The sequence below is a fragment of the Bacillus rossius genome, chromosome 11, assembly GCF_032445375.1.
Source record: "Bacillus rossius redtenbacheri isolate Brsri chromosome 11, Brsri_v3, whole genome shotgun sequence".
NCBI lineage: Eukaryota > Metazoa > Arthropoda > Insecta > Phasmatodea > Bacillidae > Bacillus > Bacillus rossius.
Window position 1 is genome coordinate 44,082,763 of NC_086338.1, and position 25,304 is coordinate 44,108,066.

The 25,304-nt window shown below is 39.1% G+C and overlaps 1 protein-coding gene across 2 annotated transcripts in view; it reads left to right on the forward strand.

The window, feature by feature from the left end:
- Nucleotides 1-25,304, forward strand: part of LOC134536885 (synaptogenesis protein syg-2-like) — a 300,861-nt gene that overhangs the window by 231,354 nt on the left and 44,203 nt on the right. For both annotated transcript variants that reach the window (XM_063376944.1, XM_063376945.1), the window contains exon 8: nucleotides 22,617-22,747. In XM_063376944.1, the coding sequence (XP_063233014.1) occupies nucleotides 22,617-22,747 (131 nt within the window). The remainder of the gene's footprint in view (nucleotides 1-22,616; nucleotides 22,748-25,304) is intronic.

The following is a 25,304-nucleotide window of genomic DNA, read 5'->3' on the forward strand; positions in this document are numbered from 1 at the left end:
CCGTTGTCAAAAACCCTTTTCATCCACCATCTTCCAGATCGCCTCGTCTTAAATATTAATGCGTGATGTATTGACATACGGCTGGCAGCAGTCAACTGTAGCTGGAGAGAAAAGGCCACCACCGGAGATAAATGATTCAAAACTAGTGGGTGGCAAAACTGAAGACACGCTAAGATACGTGATATATATCGGGCTGCCTTGTCACTGAGTGGTTGCATCATGATCGTGTATCAAATCTGGTCTGACACAACTTGGGACATGCCATAAGGTCGTGACGATGTCACAACGTGACGATCGCGAACGATAATGAACTTTAAAGTGCTCTGAAGTCAGTTTATTATATTTTTAAAGAGAGAAAAAAATACACGTAGCAACTCCCTTCTCAATTGCGGATGTACTGTTGTTTATAACACGGAACTTTGTCGCTGACTACTTATCACCTCAACAAATCTGTGTTTTTGCTAGATTAAGTTAATATTTTTATTAATTCAATTTTCTGAAATGAAACTACAATTAAATAAATGAGCAGTAGGTTATCAAACGTATGCAGAGGAGATAACCATTTGTGTAAAACAAGCCTGCAGGTTTCATGTCACTGTCTGTTACGTACTCGCGTGAAGGTCTTTGCTGATGACGAACAGCAGTTCTCAACTGTTACCAGAAGAGCGCTAGGACCATGCCTCTCTTCTCTGATGGAATACTTCTGTGCTTTTTTTTTTACTTGGAAAGAATGCGCTGTATTTTTTCTATAGCGACGGAATTTCTCTCGTTCAGGAGTTACTGGCGTTATCTGTTTGTATAAAAGTTATTAAAAATGCTTGTCGTGTCTTTAAAAGCATGTTGTCGCAGAGACGAGGTTCCTGTAATATAGTCTTGGAGCGGTCCCAGGTGCGTATCCGAGCGCCGTTGCGAGGGGAGAAGATGATGAAGAATGAGAGAGGTAAAGCAGGTGAAGAGGAGGCAACGACTGCGCGGGAGTGAAGGGGAATAAAAAAGGCACTAGTAGAGAAGGGTCAGGGAGATTTGCCGAAACGAAATAACGCATTGTTAGCGATCTGAGCGTTTCAAAAACAACGCCGAAAAAAAAGTACACTCTCGTGTGTCAACAAGGGGGGGGGAAAAAAGAGATGTGTTTGTGGAGGTGCTTTTGCGAACAACGCGCAAGTACATTTTTCTCTGCTCTATTAAAAACTCGCGTTTACCTTTTGGTTCCCAAAAATATCTGGATTGTTTGCAGTGCTTTTTTTGTACATTAAGTACCAAGGCAGAAAATGTTCCAAAACGAGATTCTACAAATATTTAACTATGACTCCTGTGCACAGTGTTCCACTGATAGAAAATATTGTTTTTATGGATTTGTTTGGTAATAGTGAGAAACTTCAGTCACTTGTATGTTCGAGCTAGTCCCATTATCGTGTATCTTATAGACAACGAAACTCATTCATGGTGTCTTACAATTCAGTAGCCATTGGCCGTGGTTTGATCATCATGGAAAGGAGTTTTTAGTCCTGCCCCAAATGGTTTTACTCACAAGAACAGTCTGTTTATGTCAATATAAACAAAACTGTAGATTTACATGTAAATATGTTATCGATAATGGAGTTTTCAGACTGAAGCGGGGTGGCGGTCACAACATTAGACTGACAGTAGGATGGTATGGGTATGAGTATTTTGACCGTAGTACCGGAGAAACGAATTTCATTGAAATGACCGCCAGTCCTTATGACTTCGGTTAAATGAAGTTCATGGATATGATTTTGGGTTTAATGCATCTTGCCAGAGGGATTAATTTTCCCAGAAAGATAAGTATTCAGGTTTTTGGTCAAAATGCTGTTGGTCAAAGGCTGTCGGTCAAAAGACTTTTCGGTTAAATGACTCTCGACAAAATTACAATAGATGTACTTACTATCTGCCTGTCAAAAAATTATCGGTCGAAATGCCACGACCCCAATGGAATGCTCAAACCACTCCCCTCCCTCTTCCCTTAGTGGCAGATAAGTTGCGATGACACTGGCATGGCTCATAACTTATGACAGGTGTTCGAATCCCATGAGATCTGTCTTCATATCAGTGCGACCATAACCCACTTGTCTCAACGCAATCCCAAGCTGCGGGTATTTGATGTTGCTCCAGTTTAACCTCTCCATCAGATGCGATCCTACTCCGTTTGGAGAGAACGTTTGCTAATCGGATACACACACTTGACATTAATACTTTATCATTGGTAAATTCAACTATAATGGCTATTACTAGGTGGTTTATTGGACTTTACTGAAATCTCGGTCGTGGGTAAGAGTTCCATTCAGGGCATGGTTGCAGTTTGTTCCAACAGGTTTAATATTCTTCTTCTGCACCCCGACGACCGAGGCCACGCTCAAATGCTTTCTTGGGCTGGCGGTCTGGGGACGAAGCTACGACGTGGCTTGTTGATAACTTAGGTATATATGCGCAGTACACACAGTCATCTCCTCGTGGAAGATCTGGTAGCAAAGTGATGGAATCTCTAACGGGAACATCATAGTGGATGCCGTACCCTGGTCTGCTACTGCACGCCGTGCTCCGCAAGACGTTCTCGGCTGGGGATCGCTCTATCTGCTCTCCCCGCTGTGGAGGAGGATCCAGAGAGGGCTCGTTAACCGAATTCTCTTGTTTATAGCAGCGAGTTGCCGGGAGCTGCGAGGAGCTTGTTTAATAACGCTTGTTTTCCTTAATGCTGCACGGAAGTGTGCTGCTCGCTGATACATCCCAGCTTCTCGCTCTTCTTCCCTTCCTGCCTTCTTCGGCCATGGGGGCCGGTTCCTAAGGAGTTTCATCCCGAGTTTGTTGGCGAAACTTTGCCGGCACGTCTGAGCAACGGCGCGCGCCTTTGCCAAGAGGTCTTAGCCCCCACCCTGGCTGCCGTCAGCCACTTCTTGAAATGGATGAAGTCAAGTGAATCCAAAATATGCCTTTCACGCGTGAGCAGTCGCAGCATTCACTAGATTATTTTCACGGAAACCGAAACTATGAAAGGTGCTTCTTACAAAATTCGTAATGGTGAAACTATTGTTCATTTTATTCCGCGGCACTGTGACGGTACACTCTGTCCCCGAGAGCCACAGAGTAGTTTTTCGGTACGTGGTCAGCGCGCTGGCCATCGGAGCACCTCCTTTCCTTGTTTCCTCGGGCCAATGCTTCAGCAGTCGTCTCGTGACGTTACCATCGCAGGTTCTCAGTGACCACGATCCTAGGTGTGACAAGGTAGACATACCGTGCTGTAGCTCAGTCTCTTGCTGGGATGAAAGACAAGTGTACCTCAGAGGCGGCTCCTAGAAGTCTTTTCTCGGGAGGGGCTATCATGCAAAGAAACGATTAAATTTAATATACGATTTAACGATATTAAATCATTCAGGGAGTAGCCTTGGAATGTTCACAAATTCTTGGTGTCAAACGGTGAACCTTAAAAGTTTTATACAACTGTTGACAAAAAAAAATTACAACACATGAATTGAAGCTAGGTGCTGCAACCAATCACATATGCCCAGCTCCGATCGGCCAAACCCACCAGCCAATCAGACGGCGAGTATTTAAAGGCAGGAACCTCAGTAACAGCTACCCTGATGATGTCGACCGCAAGGTCGACCGAAAAGACGATTAAATTTTTGTCTTCGAAGCGCCTACAACCCATAAGCCAAGCAACTCGAATAATTGCCGCGAAAGCATTAACTGTTTAATGAGTTTTAACAAGGAGCAGTATTTTAGTAAAATTCCTTTTCGATAAGCAGGTCCAAAGCTGGGGTTTTATATATATATTTTTAAATATTTTTTTCTTCTCATGGTTGCCGTTTCTAATAATTTAAAATTTCCTTCTTTTTCGTGCTGATATCTGCGCGTGTTGGTGGCAATCAAAGTTTACGATTCAGGCAGCAAATTCTAGCGGCGGGTGGAGAAAGTACGTTTTTGAAAAGCTAATATATATCACGCTCGGCACTGAACAGCGCGATACATTACTATGTGGTTTTTCTAAGGCCGGGTTTTTAAATCACGCAAGAAAGGTAATGCAATTAACGCATATTAAAATTTTATCTGCAACATGAAGACACACAAGTTGCTCGTTACCGATGTTAGATGTTTACTCATCGCTGTCGAGTACTGAAAGACTAGCTAGCTTTTTTTCTATTCATCGACTAACAATCTGTCATCAATTTATTCCCTGGGTGATTTGTGGAAAGGGGGGTGAAGTGGTTCAGGCTTTTTGTGCGTTGCAAGTATAACTCAAATATTAAGGCTGTCCAAAGAGCATCTAGCGCAATTTGATCGTACACTGCGATGAGTTAATTACGATGTAAAATTTTTCGCTATATTATACGTATATCGCCCAAAATATATTTCATCGTGCTTAATTGTTTGGGGAGGCTTTTTTTTGTGAAAAACAAAAATTTACCGATCACCAGACTGCATTAAGGTATGCCCGCAAACGTGGTTTCTTCCTTGTAATTGGCGGCCGTCTGCTAGAGAAACGTTTTCCTTATTTGGCCGTGTCAATTCAGGAAAAGTTTAGCATCCGCGAAGATAATGGATGTGATTTGTTTGCCTACAGCAGAAAATTAAAAAAAAAAAAAAAAAAAAAAAAACCCTCAACCAATAACGAAACTTCAGACGATGCAAAAAAAAAGTTTTAACACACGGTTCGGTCTCGAAGTAGTTTCTCCAAAAATTTCAATACCCCTTATGATTCCATTTGCAAAAATTGGAAAAAAAAAATATAGTGAAATAACCGATGCATCGTAACAACGCTTATCTCCGTATCAGTCGGAAAGTACCACGTGAACGGGCCCCCGTCACGGAATTCTTCCGGCTGCGGCGCGTATCAGGGTTCAGGGTTCAGGGTTCAGGGTTCAGGGTTCAGGGTTCAGGGTTCAGGGTTCGTGTGTACCTGGCTTTCTGGCTGTCTGGCTATAACCCCCCCCCCCCCCTCCTGACCATCTGTGTCGTTCGAAAGTCGACTGAGAAGGAGCCTGCGACTCGGTTCGTTACCTTCCCCGGTCACGTCTCAGCTCTCATGCCGTCTGCTGCAACAAGGAGAGAGCTTTACCGCAGACTACAAGCAGTAAACACGCCACTTACCCGGCGGGGTAATTTACTGCGCCTCGCTCCTCTTTCCTCTTATCCGAGCCCTCCCCCATTCGACTCCCTAACCCCCACACACACTCAAGCCGGCTGTGAATCACCGGCGTTATTAGTTACCTCTGATGCTGGCCTGCCTTGTTAGGCCTGTGTCACACCCTGTGTGCTTCTGCCGCTGCGACTGTAGCGTTGCAGCAGGAGAGTGAACGGCGCCCACTGTTTGCAACGTTAATTTTTTTGACGTGACAACGTCTAATAAATCGATGAGCGCCGGCTGCACGCGCACGAAAAGAGTGTCCCGATACGCACATTGTTCCGTTACGCTGTGTCCCGTTACGCTCATTGTACGCTTGCGCCGCATCTATCTCTCCCTTCCCACTCGACTGTGTATAAAGCGAAGTGAAAAGTTGATGTGGTTTTTTCATTGCTTATTACAACAACAATTTCGGCAATAAAGGTTCATTATTCGTGCATTCTAAAAATCTGATTACTAGTATAATTTCAAGTATTTATTCTTTTATTATTGAAATAAAAATGATTCAATTTTATTCATAAAAGTATGCAATCATTTCATCGATGTTTTGTTATGACGTCACGTTAAACTATCGTCCGTAAACCGACTTTACAGACAACCAATTTTTTTTTTATTTATTCATTTTGCAAACCGTCGTTAATCATAACAAGTTTTAAAATATGTATTTTTTTAATCTTACAATTTTTTTGAATTTTTCTAATACCATGGATATTGCTTATTAACAGACAGTATTACTGAGTTGAAACCATTCTGAAAAAAAAAATCCATTTTTTTCTCAGTAGAAACTATTTGTAGCAGCCGGTCACTACTAATAACAACGTATGCCGTTAAAGTACGTGCTCTTCTCAAACAGATACCAAATTTATAACATTTAAAGTTTTAAAAAAAATGTTGGTAAGAACAGTTGAAACAAAAATGGCGTCTTTACGTTTATGTCTTCTCAAAGTAAAAATGAAAAAAAAAAATTTATCACATGAGTTACCTACTGGGCTCGATTAGCCCACAGCTTCAGCCAATCGGTAAACACTCCTCTCAGGAGAGAGTATTAAAGGCAGAAGTACTTGTAATAAACTCAGTAGGTAACTCTATACTGATGATGGCGACTGCAATGTCGTCCGAAACGTCGGTGATATATTCGCCTTGGACGCGGCTACAACCTAAAAGCCAAGCTACTTCAAGATTTTTTTTTGTTTACTGAAATGTATTGCAACATTGTAGACTATTTCCCAAGCTTGACCGTATTTATTTTATTATTTTTTAAATATCTACAATTTATTTATTCCTGTGACACTTTATAGGTAGCTATCATTCATTTATATGTGAAAATTGTGATTGAAAATGTATAAAGGAAGTATAGACTTAAGGCGATAGATGTGTAGATGTAATTTATTATTGTTATGTGAACACTGGGATTTGAAAAGTCTAAAGGACTTACTGACTTGTGAGATAGACTTTATAAGTGTAATTTATGTCCGATTGAAGTGGTTTTTTGTTCTTTCATTTTTTTTCAACTGGCAACCGTGATTTAACATAATGCCTGAAAATAGAAGAAAAAACAGAAACAGGCAAGATATATTATCAAAGGCCACGCGGGAATAAACCTTTAAAAGAGGCGCCTAAAAGTGCCAATGAACCTGATGCCAAGGCTCAGAAAAAGGATTTTTTTTTTAATTTGAGATTATACCCGTCTACTTTCTGTTACAAAATAATTATTCCGTTTCAATAAAAAAAATTAATGATATTTTTATCTCTATATAAGTAATAAGCAAGAAGTTTCACTTCTGTAGCGCGTGGTTTTGGTTTTCAAAAATGCTATTCATTCAATAAGTATTGTGATTACAGAGGCCGTAAGGCCAAAAATATAATATATATACAATGGATGTATAACACACACACACAGACCTTGCTAAGCAAACAAAAACCCATTCCAGACGAAATTGTCTCTTCTTGCAGAGGTGACAATCGATAAGCACAAAAGGACAAATGATACGTTATAAAACACACTATAAACAGACATAAAATACATGGGGAAGAGTAGATTTAAAAACCTTACCCGTGGACTATACGCACACAATTTATTTTGTCTACCTATATGTTTATCGCAGAAATGTTTGATGGATGTGATCCCACTGCAGACCGTATTCCCGAAATGATAGTCCATCCGGGCATTGTGCCCTTCAGTTCAAGCGAGTTTCGAATGGAGTACGCGACGGGAGAACTATGAACTGCGCTGGGAGTTTTTTTTTTTTTTTTTTAAAAAAAGAGCCTCGATTGCAATTCAAATTTCACGGGCCAGTCGACAGCACCATTAAAACACATGGTCGCAGTCGTATACCCAGGCCGCCCTGAATTGAATCGCGCGAAACCTGTTACTTGCGCGGTGCCGACCGCCGGCCTTTCGTGTTTGTCCCCTGGCTGCGCGAACGTTGCGTTTTTTTTTTTAATGAACGTCGCAGCGGGGGTAAAGAGCCGGTCGTTCGTACGCCCGCGAGGCAGGTGTCTGCGCACAGAACAAGGAGGGAGTTTGTGTTTTGACGTGACAACGTCTAATAAATCGGCGAACGCCGGCTGCACGCACGAAAAAGTGTCCCGTTACGCTAATGTCCCGTCATTGTACGCTCTGCGCCGCATCTATCTCTCTTCCACTCGATTGGAACAACCATCGATTTGACTTTTTCGAGGCACATTAAACTTGAAACACTCCCATTCGTTTCCTACTTTTCCTATCATCGTCCTATCCTTAACAGAATAACACAGATTGGAAGAAGTTAAATAGCAAACATGTATAAACGTTATAATTAAAATAGTCTGTTCGTTAAAGTAATAAACATTAAGTGCAAATAAAAGTAAATATATCAATTAAATTGTAGATTTCATTTCACTCCTTCTTTGTATCCATACAAAATAGTGATATGTAATTCAATAAAAATGATTCAATTTTATTCATAAAAATATGCAATCATTTCATCAATGTTTTGTTACGACGTTGAAACGTTAAACTATCGTCCGTAAACCGAATTTACAGACAACCAATTGTTTTTTAAGTGAAAACTTCTTTAGCCGCGTTGAGCGATTTTTGGTAGGGGCAAAACTTATGGGTTCGCGTCACCGACATGCTAGTGACGTGTTGCGCCAGACTGGCGAATCGCAGCGGCCTGTGTACATGTATACACATATAAACATTAATACATTGTATATACTCGACTGTATCATGTGCGTGTTGGACTCTCTTTTTTATGGGTAAAATCTTGTGAGTTCACTTCGCCGACATGCTGTAGTAGCAGTAAGTGAAGTTAATTTGACCACGTGAATACATGACCTAGGTCTGACATCACTGGTAAGTCATAGCTAGGTAATGAATTTTTACGTAATTTTTACATACCACTGATATCTGTTGTGACTAAAAAATGATGCAAGAATAAATATCATGCTGTTATCGTACTGATATAATACCAAAATCATTTTCTTACGTACATTTGACATAGAAATGATGTCATATAATACATTTAAAAACAAAGTTTTAAGTTTTCACTTCTGTAGACAGTCCCCATGACTGGCTATTTTTTTGACGTGAATACGTCTTAATAATTGCATCCATAGTGGGAGGCTATTAAAAACAAACGAATGATAACAAAATCGGGGGATACAGTTTGGTGTTGCAGCTAAATAACTTATCATCTTCTTCCAAAATTTAATCACACCACTGGATAGCTGAAGGATCAAAGAATTCATTACGCTAAGTGAGGACTGTGACGCATCCCGCGCGGTGGAGGGGGAAGCGCCGCCATTTTGAGGTCATTTTGCTGCGTTTCAAGATTTCCATTTAGTATAACTTTTGACTCGGAGAAGCTACGACGTTCGTTTGAGTTTCAATCGTCAGCTCTCGTCAAAATCTATCGATTACATATATAAAACATTAGCTTAAAAAAGTTACAGTGAATATATATGGCGTTATAATAAAAAAAAATCCTATTTTATATTTTGTATAGAAAATATTACCTGTTACATACACGTATTCACATGCAACACAGGGCCGTGTCCATGACACAGCCACACCCCATTTTTTTTACTACTTTTCGCCATGCTACTATGTATATTTTGTTGTGTATTGTTTGTCATGCATGCTATATTATCCCTTTGTATTTTATTCGTGTCGCGGACTGCAGGAAGAGACAATGACCGTCTGGTATTGCAGCAAGTGTGTGCAAATAGTTTTTGTAGATATGTTACCTCTTTCATTAATAAACTAATTTATTAAAACCAAAAACAAGGAAAGAGATTAGAAGTGCAACTCTTGAGCTGGGTGTACAATTGAAAAAAAAAGTTACATTTACATAAGGTCGTTCGCACAAGGTTTTACCGCCGTGTTTTCGAACCTACTGATTCACGACAGCGCATAGGACGGTCGTGTGATTGGTAGACATGTAGTGCTCATGGGAGGGAAATGAATTAATTTTATTTTTGTTACGGACGCACGGCGCATCAACCAATGAGAGTAGAGCAGGAAGCTATTTTGGGCGGGACTAAAGAAGCAAAACAGTTTCTTAGAAAAAATTGGTTGTCTGTAAAGTCGGTTTACGGACGATAGTTTAACGTGATAACGTCATAACAAAACATTGATGAAATTATTGCATACTTTTATGAATAAAAGTGAATATTTTTATGTATTATCACTATTTGTATGGATACAAAGAAGGAGTGAAATGAAATCTACAATTTAATTATTGATAAATTTACTTTTATTTGCACTCATTAGTTCAAATATGTATATTACTTTAAAAACATATTATTTTAACTATAACTTTTATACATGTTTCATATTTAACTTATTCCAATATGTCTTATTCTGTTAAGGATAGGACGATAATAGGAAAAGTAGGAAACGAATAGGAGTGTTTCAAGTTTAATGTGCCTCGAAAAAGTCAAATCGATGGTCGTTCCAATCGAGTGGAAGAGAGATAGATGCGGCGCAAGCGTACAATGAGGGTAACGGGACACATCGTAACGGGACAATGGGCGTAACGGGACACAACGTAACATGACAATGTGCGTAACGGGACACTTTTTCGTGCGTGCAGCCGGCGTTCATCGATTTATTAGGCGGTGTCATGTCAAAAATTTTGTTTTACTACGATAAATTCATTGTAAGTTTGTACAACTCATGGCTATGGTTATTTTAGCATACATGAAGTACGTTTTTCTCGACACAATACTGAGAATTTCTTACGAATATTGGCGCATAATTTTATTTTTTATTTGGTGTTTCATTCAATAATATATATTATTTAAACCATGTAAAATATAATCGTATAAATAAATAATTGAACCCGAGTTTGTTTTATTATGCTAATTTATGCGCGCAGTCAATACTGTGAAGCTATTCAGGGAACGGTTTTTTTGGAGGTACTGAGACAACAACACAGCATAACTGCCCGGGTAATATTCCGAACGCAGTATCACAGCGAACACTGTTTTGTTATGTTTTGTAGTGACACAGATGTTTTCATGTCAATGAACGAATTTACAAATACATCTGTATTTTACGTGAAGGGTTTTGTTCCGTTTGCAAATAAAACTTACAGCGTGGAAGTGTATTTCTGTATGTTGTCGGAGATGGGAAGGAAACAAGATGAATTTGAATCCGAGGTTGAGAAGAGGAAAGCTTAGGGAGGGGGGGGGGGGGGAATTGGTACGAAACTATGTGGAAGCAGTTTCAGCTTTTCTGTCAATTCATTCGACTACTCGTAGGTGGTATGGTGTGTAGATGTAGTTATACTTAGGGACCGGAAAAATTCGCGGGTTCAATGACCTGTAGGATGAACTCCATAGTTCTACGTACACTCGGTCAAATGCCACCCACTCATTGGCTGTTGTCTTGTGGAGGTGTCCCAACGTAGCAGCCTGTGATTCGATAAAGCTATGGTTGGGTGTTTCTCATTGGCCCAGAGTCATCCAGGTGAGTTGTGAGCCAATAGCAGAGGCAGCACTGAGGTATAACTATTTGTATTTTAGCCTATCGCGAAATGAATTCGCGAATTTTTCCGGTCTATACTTGTACTGCGTTATTGCATGCAGTCGGTGTGGTGAGATCATGGGGTGAATCAGCGCGATATGAGAAAACTGAAGCGTACCTATTCCGTATCTTCACCGGGGCATACAGACGCGGTGAATTCCACGTAGAGAGCATCACTCTTCCTTCAGAGCATCACTCTTCCTTCAGAGGTCGCCGCTCTGAACCAACATGCCCTGAGAGATAACAGCCCTTATTTGTTGTTACAGATGATTATTAAGAGCATGTTTCTGAAGTGAAAACTCATATGTGAACGTTTGGATAGGGAGTAAATTCATGTAAGTCGTCATCGACATGGTCACGTGACGTGTTAACGATAACACTATATCTGTTCCTATTAGTACAACTTGTTGCGCTTTTAAATATCAAGTATACGATTACTGTGCAGTAAAAAGTGAGTCTAAAATATATTAATATTCTCATATAGATATATAGTTTTAATAACGAAGAAAACGGAGTCTTCTTAGCAATACAACCTAAAAATTAATATCATTTTTTTTAATACCTACAATTACTATACAATGCGTATTTAATAGTAATTTAGGAGTTATTTTACTAACGTGATAAAACAAATTTGTTGTGTGATAATATTTTTTTCGTAAAAACGTCTTCACTTCTGTCGGTAGTCCTCATGACTGCTTTGAATTTTTTTTTTTCCGCCTAACTATCTCGAGACCGTCTGTATGTTCAAACATTTGAGCATTCTCTGGGTTTCTTCTTGAGTGGTTGAGTTTCTTTACGCCGCCTGTCTGCTGCAGGAACACGAAATCACATAAATTATCTGTGCGGAAGCAAACTAGTTCCGAATGGACCTGCCCGGGTAAAGCAACGGTTTTGCAGTATTCATGATGGGTCGAAATATTTTCGCGAAAAAAATAAAACCTGCCCCTGACGATAACTCATCGCCAAAAATCTTTTACGCCGAGTGATTGCTAAATAGTGGGAAATTCCCCCGCTCTTTTTTGTTTCTAACGATTATTACCAACGTGATGTAATAATATTTCGACAAAAGATTCAAGGACGCGGTTAAACACAACCCATTGACCATTTCAGTGTGACAACGCGCCAATCATAGTCGGTGTAATGAAGACTAGCAAACAGTCAAAAAAGTTCCGATTTAATCATCATCCTGAATTACTCGAACAGCTAAAAAAAAAATTCATTCTCCCACGATTATGTAACAGATTTTCTAGTGAAAAATGTCAGTTTTTTTTAAATCTAGTAAGTTGTTACTGACCTACTTAAAAACTGCAGCAAGTTTACTAAGATGCTGAAATAACAATTTAGTTCAACCAATTTTTATGTCAGAAATAGGTCAATATACTTTTTAATTATAGATTTGACGTCATTTTGCATATCAAAGTAGTCATAATTGTCTTTTTTTTATTTCCTCTTTCTTTTAGCCGTGTGAAGCGAAACTGCATGTTGGTTCGTGGGTGATATCGCACGTGCTCGAAAGAGATGAAATTAAATTACTGAATTTTAAAACTCGTCGGATCCCCAGCTTAATGAATCAAAAGGTATTTAGGGAGGAGGGGGAAAACGATGAAAATAAAATCACATTGTTGTCCAATCACGCGAACACTCTGAAATCCTGTAATTATTGTCTGGCTGCTTTGAATGGGACGAAGAGAAGCTGAGCAAAGGGGAAAGAAATAAAGTGATGGTTTAGAGGGAAAAGAGAGAGAGAGAGAGGTAAAAAAAAATGTGGCCAGAATTTTTTAATCGACGGTTTTGATTGAATTCCTGCTCGTTAATTGTCCTTCAAATTGCGTATTTGATCAAGCTATGGGGCAAAATAAATTCTACAATATTTATTCTTCCACCGTAGTTTTCCACAGAATTGTGTAGATGTTATCTGCAGTGGTTCAAAATGCCTGTCGTTGGTTGATTAACAGTGAACATTTAAGTACGATAAATAATTTCTTGATAATCCTAGTTCATTTTTGGTTGAACATTGCTAAACGAATGGGTGTGCATGTTGAATTGATTGTTTTGTTAAAGGTTTATAAAATGTATTATCTGCGAGGAGCTTTCGCTGTCATAGTTACTGCACTAGTGATGAAGTCCACGTGTTTTTTTTAATATCCTACACATGTTTTGCGGAATAAATATCTGATCGCGTTTACGATCTGTTTCAGCGTCTCTTAATGCAAAAAATGTATTTTTATTACATCTGTTTTTCGTAACCTTCGAAATGAATATCAGTATAACTATTGCTTTTATTATTATTTTTCACATTATTTACACGACCTCAACTAAGATTTTCAGGAAATTTAACACTCACTTAGAAAGCTTGGTGTGAATGCTATTGGTTTTTTTATGCTACTTGCGGTGTTTAAACTATATTACCCAATGAACAAGTGGCAAAAAAAAAGTTTATAAATTATAAAAATACAAAACATACAAAAATAAACCAACCAAATAAAAAAGGGGCTATTTTAAACAAGAGAAAACATTCTTAGGTTAGATTTAGTATTTCACAACCTAAACGATGTATTAAATTTAAAATCACGATAAAACTACATTTAGGTATGTTTAGTAATAGAAAAGAAAACACTTAATTAAATATTAGAGAAATATTACCATTAATTAAATCACGCATAAAAAAATATATACTTTTTTTAAAATTATTTAATGTTTTAATTTTCAGGCAGTATATCTATAATTTTTTAATCAAAACGTTCTAAGACCTCTGATAAAATGGGTTAATGAAGTACAGAAAAAAAGTAAATTTTTTTTTTTCAGTTGATAACCCGTTTAGGACATTGATGAGATACATATTAAAACTGATTTTTAAGTCTAGAAATATTATTGCAAATCTAATGTACAATTTTTTTTTAAAATCATTAGCTAGTCTGAAAGTTTAAAAATTTTCCCTTAGTTGGATACGTCAAAATTATTATTTTCTTTTTGTAAATTACACATGAGATACGTTTTTGAATTATTATAAATGGTCTCTCGCCGTCACTTCAAATGAAGTCACTGGTCGACGACAGAACCAGCGCGGACGAGTGGCGTGACAATTCTTCTTCACTTAACGGCCCGATTGAACGCATAAATAATTTCGAATTCCGTTCGATGCATTCTGGTAAAGTTCTCGTACAATCCACCCGCTTCCTGAAACTTCAAACCAGTCAATAAAACTAGGACCACGGTCTACAGCTCCCTAGGTTCCTACTTGTGAATACTTTTGACATACACCAACGAGGTGACTTTGTCTATTTGTTTCCTTCTAAGCGAGAGAAGAATAAAAATGATGGTGTGATGGCTGCTACAAGTAGTTTATCGACACAGAAAACAACAAAATGGCGCCTAGTACGTGAGGTTACACTTAATACAACGTGAATCATCTCTGTTTACGGAAAAAAAAGAAGAAAAACAAGTTACTTGTTCTGAAAATAATCACGAAAATTTTAAAAAAAAAAAACGTTTACAGTGTTAATTCAATTACTTGACGACTTAATGCTTAGTAACAGATATTTAACAGTCCGAGAAACGCTTATTAATCTTTTGTAATAAAAAAATACTCTTCTATATGAATTAATATAAGATGCAAAATTTCCTGTGTGGCACAGCACCAATATAGAGTGAATTAAATTTCACTGGTTTGTTTGCCCGGTAATGACTTATGCATGACATCTTACAATCAATATGGCTATGCTAGTCATATATTATGAAAACTATATTATCTTTGAAAGATTTGTGCAATTGGAGTGCATGACTTGATGTAAGCTTTTATATCCTGTTGACAACAGCAATTTTTTGCTTAATTTGTGTTTTTGTCTTTTGTGTTTTTTTGTAGTTTTCTTCAACAGACATGTAACTAAGTGCTTAGCAATGGCGTACGTCCAAAAGCTTACATCAAGTCATGAAAACTACAATCTAGCGGGCGGCACCAGAACTACTTCCAAAAAACGAGGTCTCAGACTCGGCAATTAAGAGTTTCTCCCCCGCGAACACAAGGTAGGCCTACACGGCTGACAACTCCTTCCAACTCCCAACTCCAGGACGTCGGAGTGGGGAGAGTCCATCCCCTGGCCCTAGTAGTTCCGAAGTTCGCCGCCCGCCCGTGCAACTTCAGGCAGCACCTGTCAGACGATAAAAACGCGCGGTTAAGGGCAACGTCTCGTCAGGTGTGTGTGTGTGTGTGTGTGTGTGTTGGCGAGGCGGGATGATAAGCGCGACGCTCGCTGGTGCTTCTAGCGCGGTGTCTCCTCTGGACTGGCGCGCAGTCTTCTCGTCGTGCATATGAGCGGTGACCGTAACATTATATTGCAGAGAAACGAAGATAAAGGTGTAATGCAAGTCCCTTAAGTGCTTTCAAGAATCTGTACCGGTTGTTTTACGCCTAAAAATCACTCAGAAAACATGCGCGTTTTAGCCATTTTAACTCTTCTAAAAATAAAGTTTTAAAAATTAATCCGAAATCAAAAGGACTTTTCGGCCCTCAGCGAACTCTTAAATGCTTTTCGTGAACAGACTTCACTCGGATATATTGAGTAATTTTTAAATCGCGTTGTTTTTCCTGAAGCTCTGCACACCGTATGTGTGCCAAGGTAGGCGGAGTCCTCAAGATCTCGAGGTCGTCTTTCATACACTTTAGTGACGGATAAATCTAAGAGGATTGTCAAGCTGCATCAAAAATTCTTTAAAATAATGTCGACGGTTGGTTTAGTAAGGCTAGGTCAGCTGCAACAAAAATACTGTAAAATCGTGTGGATGGTTTGTTAGGTTAGCTACATTGCAATTACCATAAAATAACAACAATTAGTTATGTTAGTTCACCTTCATTTTAAATTGGTAATTCTTAAAAAAAAAAAAACAGTTAAAATGATTTTACAATGTTTTTATTGTAGCTAACTTAACATAACCAACTATTTTCAAAATATCATATATTTTTAATATTTACACCTTATTTTGACTCTCGTTAAAGTATTAAACCAAAAACATTTTTTTTTTTCATAAATTAACCAAATCAAGCAAACACGCTAATGGATATTCAATATTGAAATACTCGACGTGTTGTTTTTAGGTATATATATAGAGAGAAACACATAAATTCAAAGAGAAAAATAAAATGAACACGCACGAACGCGGCCTTGAAACGAAATTATATAAATCAAATGTTTACCGTCGCCATTGCAGCGACATCGAAAAGTATGCAATCATTTCATCAATGTTTTGTTATGACGTTGTCACGTTAAACTATTGTCCGTAAACCGACTTTACAGACAACCAATTTTTTTCCCCGTCCAGCTCTACTGTCGAATGTAGTTCGGAGACCAAATACTGAGCCTCCGACGCTTGGAGAGTTCCCCCCGGGTCTTCGCGACGAACCATGCGTGTCGCACGGAGCGAGGAATAAAACAATCGAGGGCGACGCTTAAGTGCTCAAACTTCAGGGGCAGGAGCGTTATGAATATTTCCTTCGCCCCCCCCCCCCCCCTTCTCCGCCTCCCTGTATCCCCTCCGCGAGTGGCGTCATAATGAGTTCCTCTTGCTGCTGCGGAAGACAAAAGAACGCGCGCGCAGTTTCGCCGCCTGGGCTCTCTCCCCCCTCCCTACTCCTCCTTCTGCTTCACCGTCGCCAAAACTTCATATTAAAACTCAACTCCTTGAGGAGTTTTTTCTCCAGTTGCGCGGCGTAGAGCCCCGTACAGACTCTAGTGTCTTTCCCGCTTTCCCTTCGGTGTTGCAGCGCACATTGGAAGTTTCTTCCGACGCGCGCAAGCAGTTCTTGCAGACTGGGAAGAGCTGCCAGTTAGCGCCGTAACAAAACTCAACATCAAGTCGTAGAAGTGAGTTCGTGGTGTGACAAGACTGGACTCCCAATCCGCCCCCCCCCCCCCCCCAAAAAAAAAAAAGAGGCTCGAATAATTGTCCGGCCAACCTTCCGGTCCTCCAAAAAAAAGTTTACAAAAGTTTACAAAAAAACAAACACTAACACTCCAGGTAAATACTGAAGTAGAGATACTTTTCTGGAAGGAAAAGAAAATGAGAGCGTATACCTACATACTTTTTTTAGCCTAATAAAAAAAACTAACTTAAAATTTTCATGCAAATATTTTCCTAGGATTAAAACAATAAAAGGGCTGGCTACAGCGACATTATAAATACGGTTAGTAAAATATAAATGCAACTACTTAAAAAAATTAAATAAATACTCGGTACTCAATATTAAAAATAAACACATGCTAAAATGAATTATTAAATGTAGTAAAAAGATCGAGATGAATTATAATTAATAATGAAATTCAATAAATATATGAAATATTTATTCTAATTTATTAATTTTAATGAGTTATTAAATAAAAATGTAATGATTTATAATTCATAATTAAAATACACTATGCATACGGAAACATAACCTCGCAAACACTCACACGAAAGCGGCCAGGAGACTACTAAACCTTCCACAGACACTCCCTGCCAGCGACAATGGAAGCTTACAAGCATCCTGACATCGTTATACATACAGGAACATAACTTCAATTATAAGAATACTAGAAAAATTATATGAACCTAATTTATATCACTAATATTCAAAATTAATCAATTTGGAATGATATGAATCAGTAATCAATTTAATTCACTAAAGTATAAGATTTAAAAGCACATTTATGATTTTCATTTTTATGTAGCCTTTTTTTTCGTATATAGCTTTTCTTCAACTTGTAAAAAATTTCGTTGCGTGGTGCACGCGCATCGTAAAAATTCACTCATCTTTTTTTTATAACGCACCAAAAGAAGCATATCTTCCATAAATAAAAAAAATGGTTGCCTGTAAAGTTGGTTTACGGACGATAGTTTAACGTGACAACGTCATAACAAAACATTGATGAAATGATTGCATACTTTTATGAATAAAATTGAATTATTTTTATTTTAATAATAAAAGAATAAATACTTGAAATTATACAAGTAATCAGATTTTTAAAATGCAATAATAATTAACCTTAATAGCCGAAATTGTTGTTGTAATAAGCAACGAAAACCACATTAACTTTTCACTTCACTTTATAAACAGTCGACGAAACAGTTCACGTGTAGATGACTTGTAATTAAATTTAAACCTGGCGTTTAGCTATAAAGTTTAAATATAATTATGAACAAGTTTTCATATAAATAAACTATAATCAAATATCTAGCATAACCTATTATTACTGCACTCGCCGACAGATGCTACTTCTTTAATAATAAAAGAATAAATACTTGAAATTATACTAGTAATCAGATTCATTTTCTTACGTACATTTGACGTAGAAATTATTTCATATTACACATTTATAAACAAAGTTTTAAGTTTTCACTTCTGTCGGTGCGGCGCAAGCGTACAATGAGCGTAACGGGACACTTTTTCGTGCGTGCAGCCGGCGTTCATCGATTTATTAGACGTTTTCACGTGAAAAATCCTATGAATATCCATGTATTTATAGTGAACCCTGTGGCCTTTCAGTGCGAGTACGAGGCAAAAGAAAGAAACACTATGCAGGTACTTGCTTAGCTCCAATAATCAGGTTCAGCTGTGGTATCAGATTTGTGTGATTGAATATGTGTGAATGTACTGTGTATATGTATGATTTACTGTAGGAAAATGTATTAGTGTATATATATTTAAATTGTTTGTGTCTTCGTTAGTTTTTACATAAATATTTAGGTTATTAAATATCTTTAAATCTTTATAACTTTAGCCTTTTTATACTATGCCTATGATATATTATACTTCAGTTAGCTCATGTGTATCTTATATGCTAATTTTTATGTTTGTTTTTTTTCATATTTGTACTGATATGTTGATTTCAGTTTTTATTTAAATGTATTTGTGACAATTTTTTGGGTACGTGTAGGCTATAACATTTATACCAGGTTTACTTTTGCGTGTGCCTAGTTAGTGAAGATGTAAGTGGTTAAAGTGTAAGACAAGGCGTTACGCCGTAACTTCCGCCACTTCAAAATAAGGCAATAAATAAATATATAAATCCAGTGTCCTGATGTTTGTTTCCAGTGAACTCTTCACCAAGTCAACCGATTTCGATGAAAATTGGCATTTATGTGTAATTTTTTTCCAAATTGAGAGATAGGATAGTTTTCATTTCGATTAATGGTCTTAATAATTTATAATTAACTAGCTGATGTACCCGGCGTTGCCCGGGCTAAACAAAATGGAGCTTTATTGTCTGCGAGTTAAAGCAAGCTGGATAGCGCTATATGACAGTGTGTTGGACATATAGAAATGTCACACAATTACCTACTGTTTGTATGTTTATGACCTATGATTTTTTGTTTACCCATGGCGATCGGTTATTTATTTATTTATTATTAATTATAAATTATTAGGACCATTAATCGAAATAAAAACTATTTTATCTCTCAAGTTGGAAAAAATTACACATAAATGCCAATTTTCATCAAAATCGGTTGACTTGGTGAAGAGGTCACTGGAAACAAACATCAGGGCACTGGATTTATATATTCTTAAGATAATAAATAATAAATAACCGATCGCCATGGGTAAACAAAAAATAAATAAATAAATAAAAGCAGCGCTGGCGCCTCACGCGGCAACTCCTGCAGTTGCTCTGCACTCGGCACAAGTTACCAAGAACACGCGTTTCCCTGGCTCTTAATGCCGTCCTCATTGATTTTTCAATTTCCGCGAGGAACTGTCGCAGCCGGGCTGCGCGCAGGGCTACACCCGGCTCCGGAGTCAAGACCGTACGCATGCACCCGTCTCGTTCTTTGAACGATTCTTCCAATGCAGACAATCTAACTTAAACCATCGAATATATCAGCGGTGCTGATACCAGCTTCCCGTATGGGAAGCCTACAACTCACGTAGTTTCGGTTCCCTACCACGTTCGTGCAACTTCGGATTTCTCTCAAAAATTGAAATTAAAAAAAATTCGAAGGGTTATGTTAGGTTAGGTCAGTCACAACATGCTTGTTTTCATTGGAAACTTTCTGATTTAGCGGCTGAAGTGGCGTTAATACCGAAACGCAAAACTTCGGAAATCTTCGGAAATTCTTGCAGGGAACCGAAACTACGTGAGTTGTAGGCTTCCCTTCCCGTATATGGGGAGGGTGAAGGGTGGTGGCAAGACTTGGCTGGTTAACCTAGTACGCCCTAAGACCGCTAGGGGCACGTACGCTGTCGATACCCAGCGATTGAAGCGATCGCTGCGACGGAGCTTCCTACTGCAACAATTCTTCTGCGCAACCGGCCAGAAAGTTTAACCTGGGCTCGCGACTTGTATACATTATATATATATATATTCAATGCTTAAACTAAATTTCATGGACATGCGCCACCCTCATAGAAAAAACCTCGAGCAAGGACAACGAAGATAAATATAACCAAACATAGAACAAACCAACATCAACCAATTTAAAATTTTACAGCGTCGCTGTGTTTTCCAATATTTGTTAATTGCCACCACCCCCCCCCCCCCTCTTTTTGTAAATACAGGGGAGAAAATGTACACAAATAGTATTTTCACTATATTTCTGGACGCGAATCAAGCGTTGTTTCCGCACCCGCCGCTAGAATGCGTAGTCGGAGCAGCCACGACGACTGTTGAATCATTTCATTAGCAGGCGGAAATTTAAAACTATAATATAATGAAACAACTCCGATAAAAGCGAGGAAAACTTGAAAAATACTAAACGCTGGCTTCGGACCTGATTTTTAACAAGGAACTTTTTTTTTTTTTTAAATACTGTCTATATTGTAAAAATTTACTACTCAGTTACATAAACCTTCCTTTTGGCTTTGTGAACTTTGGTTCGCGCCATCCGCCACAGATGGCAGCACCGTGGTTACACATTTCCGTTACATTCACGAAATTATTCCTGCCAAATGCCGTATGCCGAGAGATGAGATGTTACACATCAAAAAAGTATTTAATTTCATTCTTCCAAATCACGTTACGATATCGTTGAAGATGGCGGGCACTGCAGTGGTGAATAGTGGGCCTCGGATGTCGACTCACCCTCGTGTTGAAAAAACAACTACACAGCTTTTTTTTTCGCGTGTGACGTAGTATAAAAACTTTACTGTAATCATTGAATATATATATAATATATATATTCAATGGCTTAACACATTCGTTCCTAACTTCGAGCTGTGTAATCATGCATTCTTATCACGCATACCGTAATTGCACATGAATTTTCAAATCGACGAAACGAAATTTTGGTGATTACTAGAGTTTTACAAAAGTTGCAACGGTCGACAAAGTTATAACTTTCTTTCGCATAACATCACTTTCCTATTGAGACTAGAGATTCCTATATTGTAGTGTTTCGATTAACCAAGTAACTGTGGACTGCAGCAACCCCGGATAAGCAAATTGTCGAGTAACACGGATATAAAAAGAATATATCCTTGGTTTTCAGTTGGCCCAGTGGTACCATTTTTCTGGGTGATGTTTTTTGCAGTTTTCTCCAGTATAGTTTCTTTCACCTCACTTCATGATTTGTTATACCAGTAAACAGAATCTTTGAGGAAAATTTTTTTTAAGACTCCCGACAACAGTTGGAAAATGTTCTAGGCCCCAAAGCAAATGTTTCAATAGTCTTTGCCGGGAATGTCAGCTCGGTTAATACAGAAGCTCGGTTAATCGAGAATCTACTGCATTTTCTAATATTGTTGTAAACATTTTGTAAAATATATTTTTAAGTGATCCGGTGTTTCAGCTATTAATGCTGACTGTTTCCTTGTTCTCTTCTTCCTTGGTAAATTATTCTTTATTAGTCCAATTTATGCACATTAGCAATGGCAGTTATAAAATATTGCGTATGATATTACTTATCAGAATTCTGTTACCTCGAAGGCATAAGATAATATGTCCTTTAATGGGCAAAATGCACTTTTAACCTTAACTTGATTACAGTTTCACATTCTTTCTATTGGCATGCAACACTAAAATCAAAGATATTTCGAAAGTTAAAAATTTTGGGTTGGAAAATTTTTGAGTAAATTAGTGAGCCAGTATTTAAAATTCTTGAAACGGCCCTCATGAAACATATGGTTTTTTTGTGACATGTCGCCGCCTGAGTATTGGAGTGTTCTATGTCCACTTTTTAGGTTTTTTATGCTATGGACACGAAATTAATATTAGTATTCATTTGTACTATATCCACACACGTCTACGCACACAAAAATGTTTGTTCTTAGTTTAAGACCAATATTACTTTGTTCTATGTCATGCTATTCATAGTTATTTGAACTTTCAAATGCTTATATCTCAGTTCCTACTTCAATGGACATAGAACACTCCAATTCTCAGGCGACGATGTGTCTTATGCCTCCCGAGAACTAAACTTCGATCTTAGTCGCGGTGTTAGTGTTTTACTTTAACCAAACTGTGTTCGCCCGACACGTGTGTTCTCGCTGTCTTGCAGATGCGCCCCTGGTGGCGCTGCGGCTGGGCAACACGCTCAACTCGGCCGACATCAAGGAAGGCGACGACGTCTACTTCGAGTGCGACGTCCGCGCCAACCCCAGGGAGCACAAGATCGCGTGGCGCCACGACGTGAGTCTCCGCTGCGCCGACCTCTGCCCGCGACGTGTCGGGACAGGTCGGGACAGGTCGGGACACGTCGGGACACGTCGGGACACGCCGGGACAGGTCGGGACAGGTCGGGAGACGTCGGCACACGTCGGGACACGTCGGGACACGTCGGAACAAGTCGGGACAGGTCGGGACACGTCGGCACACGTCGGGACACGTCGGGACACGTCGGGACACGTCGGAACAAGTCTGGACAGGTCGGGACACGTCGGGACAGGTCGGGACACGTCGGGACAGGTCTGGACACGTCGGTACACGTCGGAACAAGTCGGGACACGTCGGAACAAGTCGGGACACGTCGGGACACGTCGGAACAAGTCGGGACACGTCGGGACAGGTCGGGACAGGTCGGGACACGTCGGGACAGGTCGGCACACGTCGGGACACGTCGGAACAGGTCGGCACACGTCGGAACAAGTCGGGACACGTCGGGACAGGTCGGGACACGTCGGGACAGGTCGGGACAGGTCGGGACACGTCGGGACAGGTCGGCACACGTCGGGACACGTCGGAACAGGTCGGCACACGTCGGGACACGTCGGAACAAGTCGGGACAAATCCTCGAAGATAGCTTGCAACCATGCCAGAATGCGAATAGGTCTTGACTTAATTCACCTGTAACTTTATACACCGACAGTTCCTCTATAGGTATATAACTAGTAGTATAGTAGTAGATATTAGAGATTTGTAAATTAGTAATAAGCCCTAGATACTAAGTAATAGTCATTAAAAATATATATTTCTAAAATAATAATAAAAAATCTAAAAAAAATAAAAAATAAAAAAAAAAATTAAAAAATATATATATATTTTTAGTTCTTATTTTAGTTTTATCTTAAGCACTGCACGTCCATCCCTGAGTTGGGTGTTTGCATATTTCGTAACGAAATGCCTAGTTTGTAAGTCATTTATCTTTTTTCTGTTTTAGTTTCTTAGTTTTTTAGGTGCTGACTGGCGGCGGAGTGAGTGGTCAGTGCAACCACTCACCACCAGGGGCGCTTGCGTCCCTGGTCACTAAATCCAGTCCTGGATAAAAAGCAAAGCGGACTACGAGTCCAAGTTCCCAACCCCCGCATGGTAGACTCTTTTCTACTCTGTCCAACACTTCATCCAGACCATCCTCTGTCTCCTGTAAACTCCTACACGTAATGCATGCCAATTTGCATCCCGCATGAATGTGCCCAGGGTTTTCCCTGTGTCTATGCAGGTTTTACCTGGGCCCAACCTATCTCTAGTTATAGTCTAGATTTAAGAGTGAGGGGAGTTAGTCATGGCGCCAATCGCTGCCATGGCTGGCCAATCCCCTCCTAGCACATGATGCATGCGACCCTCTCCTTGCATGGCTAATCCCAGCATGACTAGGCGTATAGGCTTCGGCCTGAGACGCACCTAGGTCCCTCCCTAACCCGGACCCCTCCAAAATACACTTAGTTTTAGTTAGGTTAGGAAAAAAAAAAAAAAAAAAATAGACCACGACTAACACTTTTCAATGAGCAAATTCCTCACAAAAATGTTGTTAAATATTTAGGCGTGCACATGGATAGGAAACTACTATGGCGCGATCACATAGAGGCGAAAAGAAAAACAGCTTTCACTAGGCTCATGGCCCTCTACCCCGTCATGAGCAGACGTTTAGGTAGCTCTGTTAAAAACGGAATAATAATTTATAACACACTAATAAAACCAATAATCACGTATGCAGGGCCGGTGTGGGCAACAGCAGCGGAATCTCACTTAATCAAGCTACAGAGAATTCAGAATAAGAGTATTCGTATTGCGACAGATGCGCCTGTGTATTGCCCCGTAAGGGCTATGCACAGAGAGCTCAAACTCGAACTTTTAAAACATTATTATTTCCGAACTGCGCAAAAATTCTATGATAAATGTGCCATAAGCAGAAACCCATATATTTCATCACTGGGCGAACAAGATCCAGAGTTGCATGGAAAATATAAAATGCCAAATTCAATCTTGGCTCACAGACCTCCGTAGTGTGCTGTGGCTGGCTGAGCGATCGGCCAATCAGTCTCCCGCGAGTTGAAACTTAAATTATAGACATTAATGAAATAATTTGCTAATTCAAAATGGTCCGAAGCACGCAGGTGTAGGTTTGGCTCCCGGGAGTTCCACTGCCTGTGCTGTTAGGGCTGACTCCCTATGTCCGATGGGCATGGCCCGCCTGGCAGGCTTCACCTCCAGTGCCGGTTGTGTTTCTGAAAGACATGGGATTTTGAATTGCAAGCTTGCAACAAATACCAAAATGCGAATAGGTCTTGACTTAATTCACCTGTAACTTTATACACCGACTGTTCCTCTATATTTAACTAGTAGTAGGTATAGTGGTAGATATTAGAGATTTGTAAATTAGTAATAAGTCCTAGATACTAAGCAATAGTCATCAAAAATATATATTTCTAAAATAATAATAATAAAAAAACTAAAAAAAATAAAAATAAAAATTTATAGTTATTATTTTAGTTTAATCTTAAGCACTGCACTTCCATCCCTGAGTTGGGTG